This window comes from Thamnophis sirtalis, unplaced genomic scaffold, assembly GCF_051295495.1.
Source record: "Thamnophis sirtalis isolate CommonGarterSnake01/CBP01778 unplaced genomic scaffold, rThaSir2_p1.2 scaffold_10, whole genome shotgun sequence".
NCBI classification, from domain to species: Eukaryota; Metazoa; Chordata; class Lepidosauria; order Squamata; family Natricidae; genus Thamnophis; species Thamnophis sirtalis.
The window spans coordinates 63310860-63324086 of NW_028261390.1; the positions used below are offsets into that span (position 1 = coordinate 63310860).

General features: G+C 50.7%; 1 protein-coding gene across 1 annotated transcript; it reads right to left on the reverse strand.

Annotated features, from left to right (window-relative positions):
• Positions 1-603: 603 nt before the first annotated feature.
• Positions 604-3808, reverse strand: GSX2 (GS homeobox 2). The gene is made up of 2 exons (XM_087723801.1): positions 3283-3808; positions 604-1406 (listed from the first exon to the last, which is right to left on the reverse strand). The coding sequence occupies exons 1-2, from the start codon at positions 3806-3808 to the stop codon at positions 1063-1065; spliced, it is 870 nt and encodes a 289-aa protein (XP_087579927.1). The 3' UTR covers positions 604-1062.
• Between the last annotated feature and the right edge of the window lie 9419 nt (positions 3809-13227).

The following is a 13227-nucleotide window of genomic DNA, read 5'->3' on the forward strand; positions in this document are numbered from 1 at the left end:
GAAGTTTTGATCGGACCAGGGTACCTACCATCTTGGTTTCTTTTTTAAAAAATTTGGTGCTTACACATCTCCTGCAGACACCACCAAATCAAGCAATTTTGCCCCATTTTTAAGTAGTGTCTGATCTATCTTTAAGCAGTTTCACAGAACAGGCTGACTATAAGACCTTTGAGTATAATTCACCTGAACAGATGAAAGCAAGGGCCTTTGTAGGATGGAAGGAGATGCGCTCCATGAATAGAAAAAGCCTCCCAGGGGTAACCGAAAAGGGAGAAATCTGCAAAGTTTTTTAGAGTTCTCTACAACAGTGTTTCTCAACCTTGGCAACTTGAAGTCCTGTGGACTTCAACTCCCAGAATTCCCCAGCCAGCAGAGCTGGCTGGGGGATTCTGGGAGTTGAAGTCCACAGGATTTAAAGTTGCCAAGGTTGAGAAACACTGCTCTACAAAGGCCAATATTTCCTTTTTTTTTTTTTTTTTACAAAGCCTGTTTTGACAAAGTTGCTGGTTTAGGATACTTTTGTTGCACCTTCTTTATTTATTTTTTTCTTTAAAAAAAAAAAGCAGATTCCACACCCCCCACCACCACTTCTGGTCCGACCTCATTTATTTAAATAAATATAAATATACATTTGATATAAAACTATTTCCCTACAAACCAGAGCGTTCAAGCGACTCTCCAGAAGAACCTTCCCCTTCCCATTTCAGGTCAAGATCGGTACCAAACAGGTTTTAGTCCAGCTTCCTTCTCTTCTACTCGTTGATTTCCCCTTAAACTTCTCTCCTAATTTGGGGTGTGTGTGTGTGTGTGAATGAGGCTGCCAGCGATTTCCTCCGCCGTTGACGTGGGCAAGGCAGTCGGGCTCGGGATCTGGGTCTCCCGCGTTTGGGGGAGCAACTGTTTGGGGTAGGCAAACACCCGGAGTTCGAGGCCCGATCAAAACAACCAAGGGGAAAAAAATCTGCATCGTTTTCGTCTTTTTCGAATCCGGGGGTGTCCGGCTGGGGGCTCTGGCCACGGCGATTTGTCCGCAGAGCCTACAGTCCCAGAGGGGAGTCCCCATCACAACGGGGAGACCTCCTTGTCTTCGTTCGCCGAGGCCGGAGACAACGACTCTTCGTCCTCGGATCTGGGGAAGCGACCCGGGTTGCCGGCGCAGTTGCAGCCGCCGTGGGTGTTCCGCTGGGCGCCCTTGCCTTCCTTCTTGTGCTTCACCCTCCGGTTCTGGAACCAGATCTTCACCTGCTTCTCCGACAGGTTGAGGTACGTGGCGATCTCGATCCGCCGCAGCCGGGACAGGTACATGTTGGCCGAGAACTCCCGCTCCAGCTCCAGCAGTTGCGTGCTGGTGAAGGCCGTGCGCATCCGCTTGCCGTTCTGCAGCGAACCGGCGCCGTCCGAACCTCCTGCAGGGGGGACCCAGAAAAAAAAAAAGGCCGGTTAAAAAGCCAAGAAGCTACCTATGAGAATGTATGTTTGTCAATGCATATGGAAAGAAAAAAAGAAATATTTTTACAAAAGAAGAAGAAGAAGAAGAAGAAGAAGAAGAAGAAGAAGAGGAGGAGGAGGAGGAGGAGGAGGAGGAGGAGGAGGAGGAGGAGGAGGAGGAGGAGGAGGAGGAGGAGAAGGAGAAGAAGGAGAAGGAGAAGGAGAAGGAGAAGGAGAAGGAGAAGGAGAAGGAGAAGGAGAAGAAGGAGGAGGAGGAGGAGGAGAAGAAGCCCAAAGGCTGAGCGCCAAAGAATGGAGGCCTTTGAACTCTGGTGCTAGAGAAGACTCCTGCATTGAGTTCCTTGGGCTGCAAGGCCATCCAACCGGTCAGTCCTAGAGGAGATCAACCCTGACTGCTCTTTAGAAGGCCAGATCCTGAAGAGGAAACTCAAAGACTTTGGCCACCTCATGAGAAGGAAGACGGACTCCCTGGAGAAGAGCTTCATGCTGGGAGGGCAAAAGAAGAAGGGGACGACAGAGAATGAGGTGGCTGGATGGAGTCACTGAAGCAGTAGGTGTGAGCTTCAATGGACTCCAGAGGATGATAGAGGACAGGAAGGCCTGGAGGAACGTTGTCCATGGGGTCGCGGTGGGTCGGACACCACTTTGCAACTAACAACAACAAAAAAGCCCAAGCGAAACTTAACTCCAGCCTTCCGCCATCCACCTGTTCTTCCTGGCATCCAGGAACCCAAATCCCTTTACGTTCCCCTTCAACTTCCGCCCACCTGGAGCAACAGGACCCGGCAGCAGGACAGGGACAGGGACGCATCCCTCCCACCAATTCTTCCCTCCCAACACACACACACACACACAACACACATTCCCAAGTCTTCCGTTGTTGCTTCCCAACTCCTGTCAATTAGAGGGAGAATGAATGCCTTTGAACGTGGAGGCTCCCCACAATCCCCTTGATGGATTGAAAACCCTGCGATCGATTTGGCTAAGGCCGCCGCCTCAGCCGTGGAAGTTAGGAGTTAAGTTGCCCCGGGGCTGAATGAAGACTTTCGCCCGCATCTCCCACCCGTCGTTTCGCTATGGAGGGTGCGACTTTTGCTATGGCGCACCGGGAGGGGACCCCATCTCTTCGCTGCTTTCCCCCCTCTCATATGGAGATTACGCGGATTCCTTTCCTTGTCCCAAGAAAAGAGATTCCCACTTTAAAACCCACCGCCTCCTGTCTCCTAAACTAGAAGTTTGGAGTTATTCGAGGGGAGCAATCAGGTATTCTTCGTTTTAAAAAAGTATCTTCTGGCAGGGCGCCCTTCCAGGATAACGCTGGAAGCGTATAGGTCCTAGAGTGGCTGGGACGCATGGGATTTGGAATCCAAACGACCTGGATCCTGGATTGTTCGTTTTTCCTTGGTCCAGAAAGCCCTCCTGCCGGATAAGTGGTGTTCCTATTCTTGGTTGTTGGTTCTAATGGATAATTCGGCTCAAGGAGGAAGAGAAAGGCTGGAGTCCCGAGCGGCTCCTGCGCAGCCCTTCACTTGGTCAGGTTGCCTGCTCCCCCAGGAGCGGCTTCTCACCTGAGAAGAGCGCCTTCCTAGCCCGGTGATCTTGCTCCGAAAGTTCCCAGATCTCCATATGGGATCCCAAAAGGACCCCGCCGGAACCAAGAGCCTTTCCTTAGATCCCTGGGGAAATTAAGCCGGTTGGAAAGCGGAGAAAGGGAATTCGGGAGAGCGTTTGAGGGAGGCTCGACCCTTCCGAGAGAGTCCCGAAGGAGCTGAAGCAGCGCAGATTGCCCACCCAGCCTCCCTCCCTCCCAGGGCCCGGGGCAGCAGGACCTACCCAGGCCGAGGCAGTGGAAACGCCGGGGGTCGCTCATGCCGTAGGCGGCCGCTGCGCAAACAGGTGGGTGGGCTAAGGCTTGAACCGCCGCCGCCGCCGCGGATGCCACCGAGCCGAGGGGCGGCTGCTGCTGCTGCTGCTGGGCCGTCTGCTGCTGGACGTGGCTCATCCGGGGGCAGAACTGGCTCTCGCCGCCCTGCCCGGCTCCTCCGGGAGCGAAGTGGCCCTTGAGCAGCGGGAGGGAAGCGGCGGCGGCGCCTCCGCCCGCCGCGCCCGCCCGCGCCGTGGCGTGCAGGTGCGAGGTGACACAGAGCGGGCAGACGCAGAAGGAGCCGCCGCTCTTGCGCGACGGGCAGGCGGGCCCGCCGGCTACGGACATCACCAGCGGCGCCGGCACGCCCAGCGGAATGAGGAAGTCCTGGCCGGGGGGCGGCGGGGGCGGCTCCGGCAGGGCAGGCACCACCGGCCTCGCCGCCACCGCCGCGTCCTTGACGATGAGCGAATCCACATAGAAGGAGCGCGACATCGCGGACAGGGGCTCGGGGCTCCTCTCTGGGGCCGCTCGCCTCCTCCAAGTCCCTGGGGCGAGCTCGGAAGGTGCTTATGGCTGGGAAGCGAACAAAGCGGGGCTCACGAGAGGGCTGGTCTTAAAAGCGACCCCCCCTTTTTTTCCCCTTCTTTTCCTTCTCTTCTTCTCGCTAGACCTCCCCTGGATCTCCTTCTCCCCCCTCCCCCCCCGCCCCACCGCCTACTCCCGGTGCAGCGATTTATAGTAACTATTTCACGCACGTGATGCCTGGCAATCGGCGCGCCTCCAAAAAGCCGCTTGTTGGGAGCCTTTTCAGTGCATCCCCCCCCCGTCCCTCCCCGAAACAAAGCGGGTGGGGGGTGGGTGGGAAGCTTAGCGAGAGGCGGCTGTGTGTTTTGTTAATTCATTGGGGGTTCGCGAGGGGCGGCCCCTCCGCGCTCCTTTGCCCCCTTTGCAAGAGCGCCCGGGAGGCGGCAAAGTTACAACTTCGCCGCTGCTCGTGGGAACGCCGCCAGTCCCGGTTAGATTCAAGGCCAATGGGCTTCCCCCCATCCCAACGCTTCTCCCTGCCCTCTTTCCTTTGCTTGTCTAACCAATAGACTTGCGATGCCCAGGCGGCGCTCACCTTAGCGTCTGAATTTGCCCGACGTCTGCCTTTCCACCACGCCCCGCCCCGCACAGAAAGGAACTGGGTACACAGTACATTAAATCACCCCCTCTTCCCCCCCATCCCAAAATAAATCCTGAGTGACAAACTAACCAAACTTCTCCCGGTGGTCCAAATACAACCCACCCTCTCTTTTAACCGCCCCGTGAGGTGCGGCGGCGGGGATAGGAACCGCGCCACGGAAGCGTCTTTTCACCGCTGGGTATACTACACAGGTGCGGCTATAACGAGGGAGAAATTCCGGCCTACGGTCTGATTCTAGGAGATCCGGCGGAAAATCGCTTGGCTTTCAAAACCCAATCCTATGGCTCGCCTCCCTGACCACTTAAGGGGGTGCCGTATTGGGGGGCGGAGGAGTCAGGCTGAGTGTTTAGGACAGCCTTTTCTGACAGCCTTTTCTGAGTCAGGCTGAGTGTTTAGGACAGCCTTTTCTGACGAGGGGGTCGGGTTGAAGGTGAAATGTCCTTCAGTTTATTTGGATACCAGATTGAGGGGAAGCAGTTCGGAGAAGTCCATCGCCCTGCTCGGATTCTTCTGTCCTGCCCGCCGCGATGTAATTATTGGGGTGCTCCATCGCTCTGGACAAAAGGCCTCTCTCAATCAGCGGCTTGATTGATGACACCCCAGATATAGATTCCATATCCACGTCCAATGGGAACAAAGGTCCTTTTTGATTTCAATGGGAGTTAAAGGTAAAGGTAAAGGTTCCTCCTCTAGGGTCCTATGTGCGGTGGCGGTGCTCATCTCCGTTTCAAAGCCGAAGAGCCAGGACATCTCCGTGGTCATGTGGCCAGCTAAAGGCCGAAGGTGCACGGAACGCTCTTACTTTCCCACCAAAGGTGGCCCCTATTTTTCTACTTGCATTTTTACCTGCTTTCGAACTGCTAGGTTGGCAGAAGCTGGGACAAGTAACGGGAAGCTCACACCGTTACACGGCGCCAGGGATGCGAACCGCTGAACTGCCGATCCTTTCTGATCGACAAGCTCAGCTTCTTAGCCCCTGAGACGCCGCGTCCCCTTCAATGGGAGTTACATCCGAGTGAATAGGATAGGCTTCGTGGTTTCAAGTCTGGACGTTTTCACGGGTGGAGCAGAATAGGAATGCAAAAGTAGGGGTGATCTTTGAGATCCTCTGCCGCTCTAATTCTGAAGATAAAAAGGGACATGTTCCCCCCCCTTTCAGGTAATCCCCAAGCTCCTTTGCTCGTCTGGACACGCGTTCACACCCAGAGACACGCGTTCATCAGCGACGTAGGCGCCAAAGATCGCCTTTCTCCCTTTTCTAATTACTCACAGATTTTTCTTTCGTGTCGCAGTTCGCTCTCGTGTATTCAGCGAAGACTGGAATCCTTTTCTGCCTTTCTCTTATACTTGATATATAAATGGTACATCAAGAGAGGATTTCCCCTGCTCCGTCTTTCCCCCATCCAGTGAAATTGTCAAGTAACCTTTTAGAGTTTGGATAACAATGTCTTTCCATACATAAACCAGAGTTCAAAGATAGAAAGGAGTCTATGGGGAAGCAGGAAGCACTGATCTCTCTCTCTCTCTCTCTCTCTCTCTCTCTCTCTCTCTCTCTCTCTCTCTCTCTCTCTCCCTCCCTCCCTCCCTCCCTCCCTCCCTCCCTCCCTCCCTCCCTCTCTCTTACTTTGAAGCGAATCCTGATCACGCCGAGCTTTGCCTCTGAGAAAATGTGGGGTCCGATCAACTCGACTAGGTTCCATTGGTTGAAATGGTCAAATGGCTCGCTCTTTTTCACTCAAGGCCAAAAGGAAATAAGAGGAGGCCTTCACCATCGAAGTATAACCCCAAGGATTGAAGTGAACACTGTCTATGGGATTTCTCACCTCCCGTTTACTGGGAATGTCTATGTGGGAGATTCTCAGCCATCCAGGTCGAGGTTGTCCCAAACGTGCTTTTTTTTCAAGAGGCGCCTGGACTTTCTCTGGTTCCCCCCCCCCCCCCCTCTGGAGACGTTTCGCTTCTCATCCTCATTCAGCTCTGAGCTTCTTGGATGAGAAGGTCTTCCAAGAAAAACCAGAGAAAGTCCAGGCGCCTCTTGGGGGTGGGGGGAAGCACCTTTGGGACGTTTAGTGGACAACGGACTTCAACGGGTAGAAGTGGAGTTGAGGGAAATCAGCCTCTCGGTTTCCACGGAGTGCTTGGATGCAATCCGACCGTTTGCGTGTCAGCCGCGAGCAAGAGGCTGCCACTCTCACGTTTACAGAATAACAGAGCTGGAAGCCTTCCGCTCTAGATTTGCACGCGGTTTCCCATCCTAAGTTCAGCCTTGCTTAGCTTCAAAGTCCAGACTCGACTGGGGAGGGAGTGCGAGCTGTTGAAGTGGGGGAGGGCGGAGGGAAAGTAAGGTTGGCTTCCATCCTCACTGAAAGGCTCCAAATCCTGAACAAGCGAGCAAAGCTGATGGAAGAGGCTTAAAATACGCGTTTCTTTAAGCGTGATTTTGCTTGCACGGGTTCCAAGGGGGCCGCGTTTTGCCACTTGGCGTTGCGAAGCGATCCTTCGAGGAAAAGCTGGGTCCGGTTTGCAGTCCCAAGAGGAACCACCTTTCCTCTAAGACAGAGGTCTTCAAACTCGGCAACATTAAGACTTGTGGACTTCAACTCCCAGAATTCTCCAGCCAGCATGCTGTGTTGGGGAATTCTGGGAATCCAGGTCCATAAAGTCTTCAAGTTTCCAAGGTTGAGAAACGCTGAGGGTCGCTGAGATAATTTAGTCCTAATCTAATAAAGGGCTGTATGTGCCTTTCCAATTATATTCATTATAATGATAGATCCTACCAGTGTTTCTCAACCTTGGCAACTTGAAGATGTCTGGACTTCAACTCCCAGAATTCCCCAGCTGCATTCGCTGGCGGGGGAATTCTGGGAGTTGAAGTCCAGACATCTTCAAGTAGCCAAGGTTGAGAAACACTGTCCTAACCAATGTTTTTCTTCTTCATACCTTTCTATAATAGAAACCTATATGTATAAATAATATGCATATATCTGCATGTATATCATTTATATTGTATAGAACAGAATAGAATAACAGAGTTGGGAGGGGCCTTGGAGGTCTTCTAGTCCAACCCCCCTGCTTAGGCAGGAAACCCTACACAGCTTCAGACAAATGGTTATCCAACATCTTCTTAAAAACTTCCAGTGTTGGAGCATTCACAACTTCTGGAGGCAAGTTGTCCCACTGGTTAGAGCTAGCTGGAGAAGAGGAAAGCCCGCACGAGTAGAAAAGGACTACGCCTAAAAAAACACCCCTTTCAAACTCCAGAGATTCCCTGGAGATTCCCCGTGCGCGATCGACAAGCAGGTTGGCCAACCGGCGGAGAAGCGCATTGAGTTCAGGGAAGCGACTGGGTTTTCTTGGTTTTCTTTGAAGACGTTTCGCTTCTCATCCAAGCTGCTTCTTCAGCTCTGACTGAATGGTGGAGAATGGGAGGATTTAATACTCCTGGTCATTTGCATCCTTTTAGAGAGTCTCGGGGACTACTTGGAGGTTTATCTGTGTGTCTGGGGGGTGTGGGTGTCACCTGAATCATTGAGACGTTGGGAGCTGTGCTTTCCGCAGGATGTTGTCTGTCCTGGGGGTCCTTTCACTGCTGAAGACAGCGAAGGGAGGGGGTTGACCAGTCCCAACCGAAGGCAGAAGGCGGGAACGATCCTCTCCCCTTTCCCCACCCCAGGAGAGGAAGAAGCTTATTGCCAATGTAGTCTAAGCCTAACCAACCATTTCGAAATGAGTCCCTCCCTTGCCTTTTGCTTACTTTGAAATTACTCCCAGGAAAACCAGCCTGGGATCGATCCTGGGCTTGGCCTGAGTCCCCTAGAAAGGTGGCTTAAGCTTTCCTTCCCTTTGGGGTGCAGGCACATGGGTCTCCTAGCAGGGCCTGGGAAGAAAGGAGCAAAGGGAGAAAGGCGGGGCTTCTGCCCTTCGTTCTGCGCCCAGACACCAACTCTTCCTCCGCTGCTGGGTCCCCAAGGATGCCTTTCAAGGCGGAGGCTGGCTTGCACGGCTCCTGAAGCCTCCCGGCCATGGGCCATTTGCACCAGGGAATGGATTCAGTGGCAAGAAGGTGCCAAGATCGCCCCTGACCTCGTGCTGTAGGAATTCCAACAGGCGCTTCTGGCACCGGCAGACCTGGTCGCACCCTTTGCCTTGGGCTCGATTTCAGCCACTTGCTAGATTAGAGAAGAGCAGAGTAGGAAAGAATAGAATTAAAACAGAGTAAGAGTAGAATTAGAGTCGAGTAGGAGTATGGGGGGGTCAAATTTTATACCCCTCAGAGAGGGTTCGCAACTTGGGAGTCCTCCTGGATCCACAGCTGTCATTTGACCACCACTTAACGGCTGTGACCAGGGGGGCATTCGCCCAGGTTCGCCTGGTGCGCCAGTTGCGACCCTACCTGAATCGGGAGGCTCTCACAACAGTCACTCGGGCCCTTGTGACCTCTAGGCTGGAATACTGCAATGTGCTCTACATGGGGCTGCCCTTGAGGAGCATCCGGCGACTTCAGCTAGTGCAGAATGCAGCCGCGCGAGTGATTGCGGGTGCACCCCGATTCACCCGCATAACACCTATCCTCCGCGAGCTGCGCTGGCTACCTGTCGATCTCCGGATGCGCTTCAAGGTGCTATTAATCACCCATAAAGCCCTACATGGCAGTGGATCTGGATACTTGAGAGACCGCCTTCTGCCAATTACATCCCTTCGACCGATAAGATCTCATAGATTAGGCCTCCTCCGTATTCCATCGGCCAGCCAGTGTCGGCTGGCAACCACAAGGAGGAGGGCCTTCTCAGCAGTAGCCCCGACCCTTTGGAACGAGCTCCCCGTGGAGATTCGTACCCTCTCCACCGTCCAAGCCTTCCGCATAGCCTTGAAGAACTGGCTCGCCCGTCAGGCCTGGGGTTAGGATAGTTACCCCTCCCGAATGATGAATGTATGTTGCTTACTATTTTATTACATGTTTCTGTCTTAATGTTTGTATTCCCCCTTCCCAGTTTTGTGTGAGCCGCCCTGAGTCCCCTCAGGGAAAAGGGCGGCCTACAAATACTAATAAAATTCTAAAATTCTAAATTCTATGAGTAGAAGCAAAGTAGAGAAGAGTAGAGGTAGAGTAGAGTAGAATTAGACTAGAGAAGAGTAGGAAAGAGTAGAATTAGAGTAGAGCAAAAGAGAGTAGAATTAGAATAAAGTATAGAATTAGAGTAGAATTAAACTAGAGAAGAGTAGGAAAGAGTAGAATTAGAGTAGAGCAAAAGAGAGTAGAATTAGAATAAAGTATAGAATTAGAGTAGAATTAGAGTCGAGTAGGAGTATGAGTAGAAGTAGAGTAGAGAAGAGTAGAGTTAGAGTAGAGTAGAATTAAACTAGAGAAGAGTAGGAAAGAGTAGAATTAGAGTAGAGCAAAAGAGAGTAGAATTAGAATAAAGTATAGAATTAGAGTAGAATTAGAGTTGAGTAGGAGTATGAGTAGTAGGAGTAGAGTAGAGAAGAGTAGAATTAGAGTAGAGTAGAGTAGGAAAGAGTAGAATTAGAGTAAAGTATAGAATTAGAGTAGAATTAAAGTCGAGTAGTAGGAGTAGTAGGAGTAAAGTAGAGTAGACTAGAGTAGAGTAGAATTAGAGTAGAATAGAGTTAGAGTAGAATTAGAGTAGAGTTGAGTAGGAAAGAGTAGAATTAGAGTAGAGCAAAAAAGAGTAGAATTAAAGTATAGAATTAGAGTAGAATTAGTGTCGAGTAGGAGGAGGAGGAGGAGGAGAGAAGAGAAGAATTAGAGTAGAGTAGGAGTAGTAGGAAGAGAGTAGAGTAGAATAGAACAGAATAGAATCGTATAGAATAGAATTGAATTGAATTCTTTATTGGCCAAATAAATGCACAGAAGGAATTTGTCTTTGGTGCATAAGCTCTCAGTGTACATAAAAGCAGTAAATGATCATCATAATCATAAAATACAATAATCATAAATCACAGATACAACACTCAGTGGTAGTCATAGTCTTCTGGGGCAACTGGTGATTTATCCAATCGTGGGACCTTTAAGTTCAGGTCGAGGGGCCCTCTGGCCTCTGCAGCTTCATGAGGAGCAAATGAGCTCAGAACTAGAGTTATGGAGCTACATCAAATGATCCAGCTTCATATCCGCCTGATCAACTGAATGTAAATGTTTAATTATCTTATTCTTCGTTTCAACCAAGCCCCATACAGGTAAACCTCAGCTGAACGACCCCAATTGAGCCCAAAGTGTATGTCGTTAGAGTAAGAAATTTGTTAAGTGAGTTTTGCCCCATTTTACGACTTTCCGTGCCACATCTGTTAAATGAGTCACTGCAATTGTTAAGTTAGTAACACGGTTGTTGAGTGAATTGTGGCTTCCCCCATTGACTTGGCTTGTCAGAAGGTCCCCAAAGGGGATGACATGACCTCGACCACCGTCGTAAATATGAGTCAGTTGTCAAGCATCCACATGAAAATCATGTGACTGGATGGGAGTGGCTTGCCAGCCATGTGACCGAGTGGGAATGGCTTGGCAGTCATGTGACTGGGTGGGTGTGGCCAACTTGTAAAATGTGGTGAAACTCACTTAACAACGCTCTTGCTTAGCAACCAAAATGTTGGCTCAGAAACTCTGGCATTTGAAGCACGCAAAGTCTTAAAGCTGTCAAGTGACAAGACCCTCGCACCCCTAACCCTTTAGAAAAAAAAAACCCAGGGGTGTTCAAACTTGACAGCTTTAAGACTTGTGGACTTCAACTCCCAGAATTCCTCCTCCAGTCATGTTGGCTCAGGAACTCTGGCATTGAAGTGTGCAAGTCTTAAAGCTGTCAAGTTACAAGCACCCCTAACCCTTTAGAAAAAAACCCCAGGGGTGTTCAAACTTGACAGCTTTTAGACTTTAAGGTTTAGATAGGACTCTTAGAGGCGGGCGGGGAGCCAGCCAATCAGTGAGCGGTGGGCGGGGCAAGCATGGTGTGGACGGGCGGGGGAGGGAGCTGGAACCGGTTCTAAACGGCATGGTAGATTTGTGGAACCTCTTCTATAGAAGAGGTTAGAACTGGCAGGAACCCACCCCTGAGGCACGCGCATCCCTGCGCATGCACATGCATCCCCAAGCACGTGCACACACATCCTCTGCGCATGCGCCCCATTCTCCCTTGCCTGTTTTTTGCTTCCAGGTTGGTGCAGGAGGCCTTCCAGGCCCAAAATGGGGTACAGTGTGTGTGTGTGTTGTGTATGTGTGTGTGCCTGCATGTAGATAGCCCCCCAAAATGCAATGCTAGTGCCCACCACCCATGTGCCCTGCCCTCCAAAGAATGCGGGCACGGGTCCCCCATATGCACTCCGCCCCCACCCCCACGCATGCGCAGCAGAGACCCAAAGACTCCGCTCTGACTTCCAGTGAAGTCAGGAAGTGAAGAAGCTTCTTGGATGAGAAGCAAAACCTCTTCAAAGCAAAAAAACCAGAAAGTCCAAAAGCCCCTTGGGAAAAGCACCTTTGGGAGATAGGGGTGAAATAAAATTCAAACCTCTGGTATCTTACGTATATGAGAATTCTGAGAGTAAGTGCTATTTAAGTGACTGGGTCATACCATTCTATCTAAGAATGAGAATGGTGGCTGGGTCCACGTGGGAAACTTCCATCACTTAATAGGCTAAATAGATTTTAGCTTACTGGGTGGTGCATACCCAGCCAATGACATTACAGTAGTTTATTCTGCAAACTCAGAAAATTAGGTTAAGGGAGCAAAAGGTGCTTCATCTATTCATGGATAAGTAGCAGTGGTGGGTTTCAAAATTTTTTGAACCTACTCTGTAGGTGTGGCCTCCTTTGTGGGAGTGGCTTGCCGACCATGTGTTCTCTCTCTCTCTCTCTCTCTCTCTCTCCTCTCTCTCTCTCTCTCTCTCTCTCTCTCTTTCCTTTTGTCTCTCTGTCCCTTTTTCCTTTTTTTCTTTCATCTCTCTCACTTTTTCTTTCTTTTTTCTTTTTTTCTTTCTTCCTTCCTTCCTTTCTCTTTCTCTCTCTCTCTTTCTCTCTCTGTCAATGGTGGGTTTCAAAAATTTTTGGAACCTCTTCTGTAGGTGTGGCCTGTTTTCTGGTGGAACCTCTTCTAACCGGTTCAGTAGATTTGACAAACCGGTTCTACCAAACTGGTAGGAACCCACCTCTGATAAGTAGGTAATAGGAACAGAAGTTGTGTGTTTGTGTGTGTGAGTGGTGGGATTCAAATAATTTAACAACCGGTTCTCTGCCCTAATGACTGGCTGGGTGGGCGTGGCTCAGTGGTCATGTGACTGGGTGGGCATGGCCAACTCAATGTCACTCACATCGATGGGTGCTTCGCCTTAGCTGTTACAATTTAATGAGGGTTAACCGGAGAGGCAGTTTCTGTAAGCAGGGCAATAAAGATTAGGCTAGAAACAACACCAGAATGTTTCCTTCCTGCCTTCCTTACAGGATTAGCCCTGTAAAGTGGGGGGAAAAATCAGATTTCTTCCAACAACTGGTTCTCCGAACTGCTTAGAAAGTTAACAACCGGTTCTCCCGAATAGGTGCGAACTGGCTGAATCCCACCACTGGTGTGTGTGTGTGTGTATGGTCAGTCTGTCATTCATATCTGAAGGAGAAGCCCATGTGTAAATGAAACCGAGCCAAGTGGCATTTATAGAAGGAATGAGGTAAATGTTGCATATTACTTTTTCCTCTCTGACTTCCAAGGAGTTCACCTCAATGGGG

Coding starts and splice junctions, on each gene's coding strand:
- GSX2 (XM_087723801.1), bottom strand. CDS start 3,808: ATGTCGCGCTCCTTCTATGTGGATTCGCTCATCGTCAAGGACGCGGCG. Junction 1,407..3,282: donor TTTCCACTGCCTCGGCCTGG/GTAGGTCCTGCT, acceptor TCCCCCCTGCAG/GAGGTTCGGACGGCGCCGGT.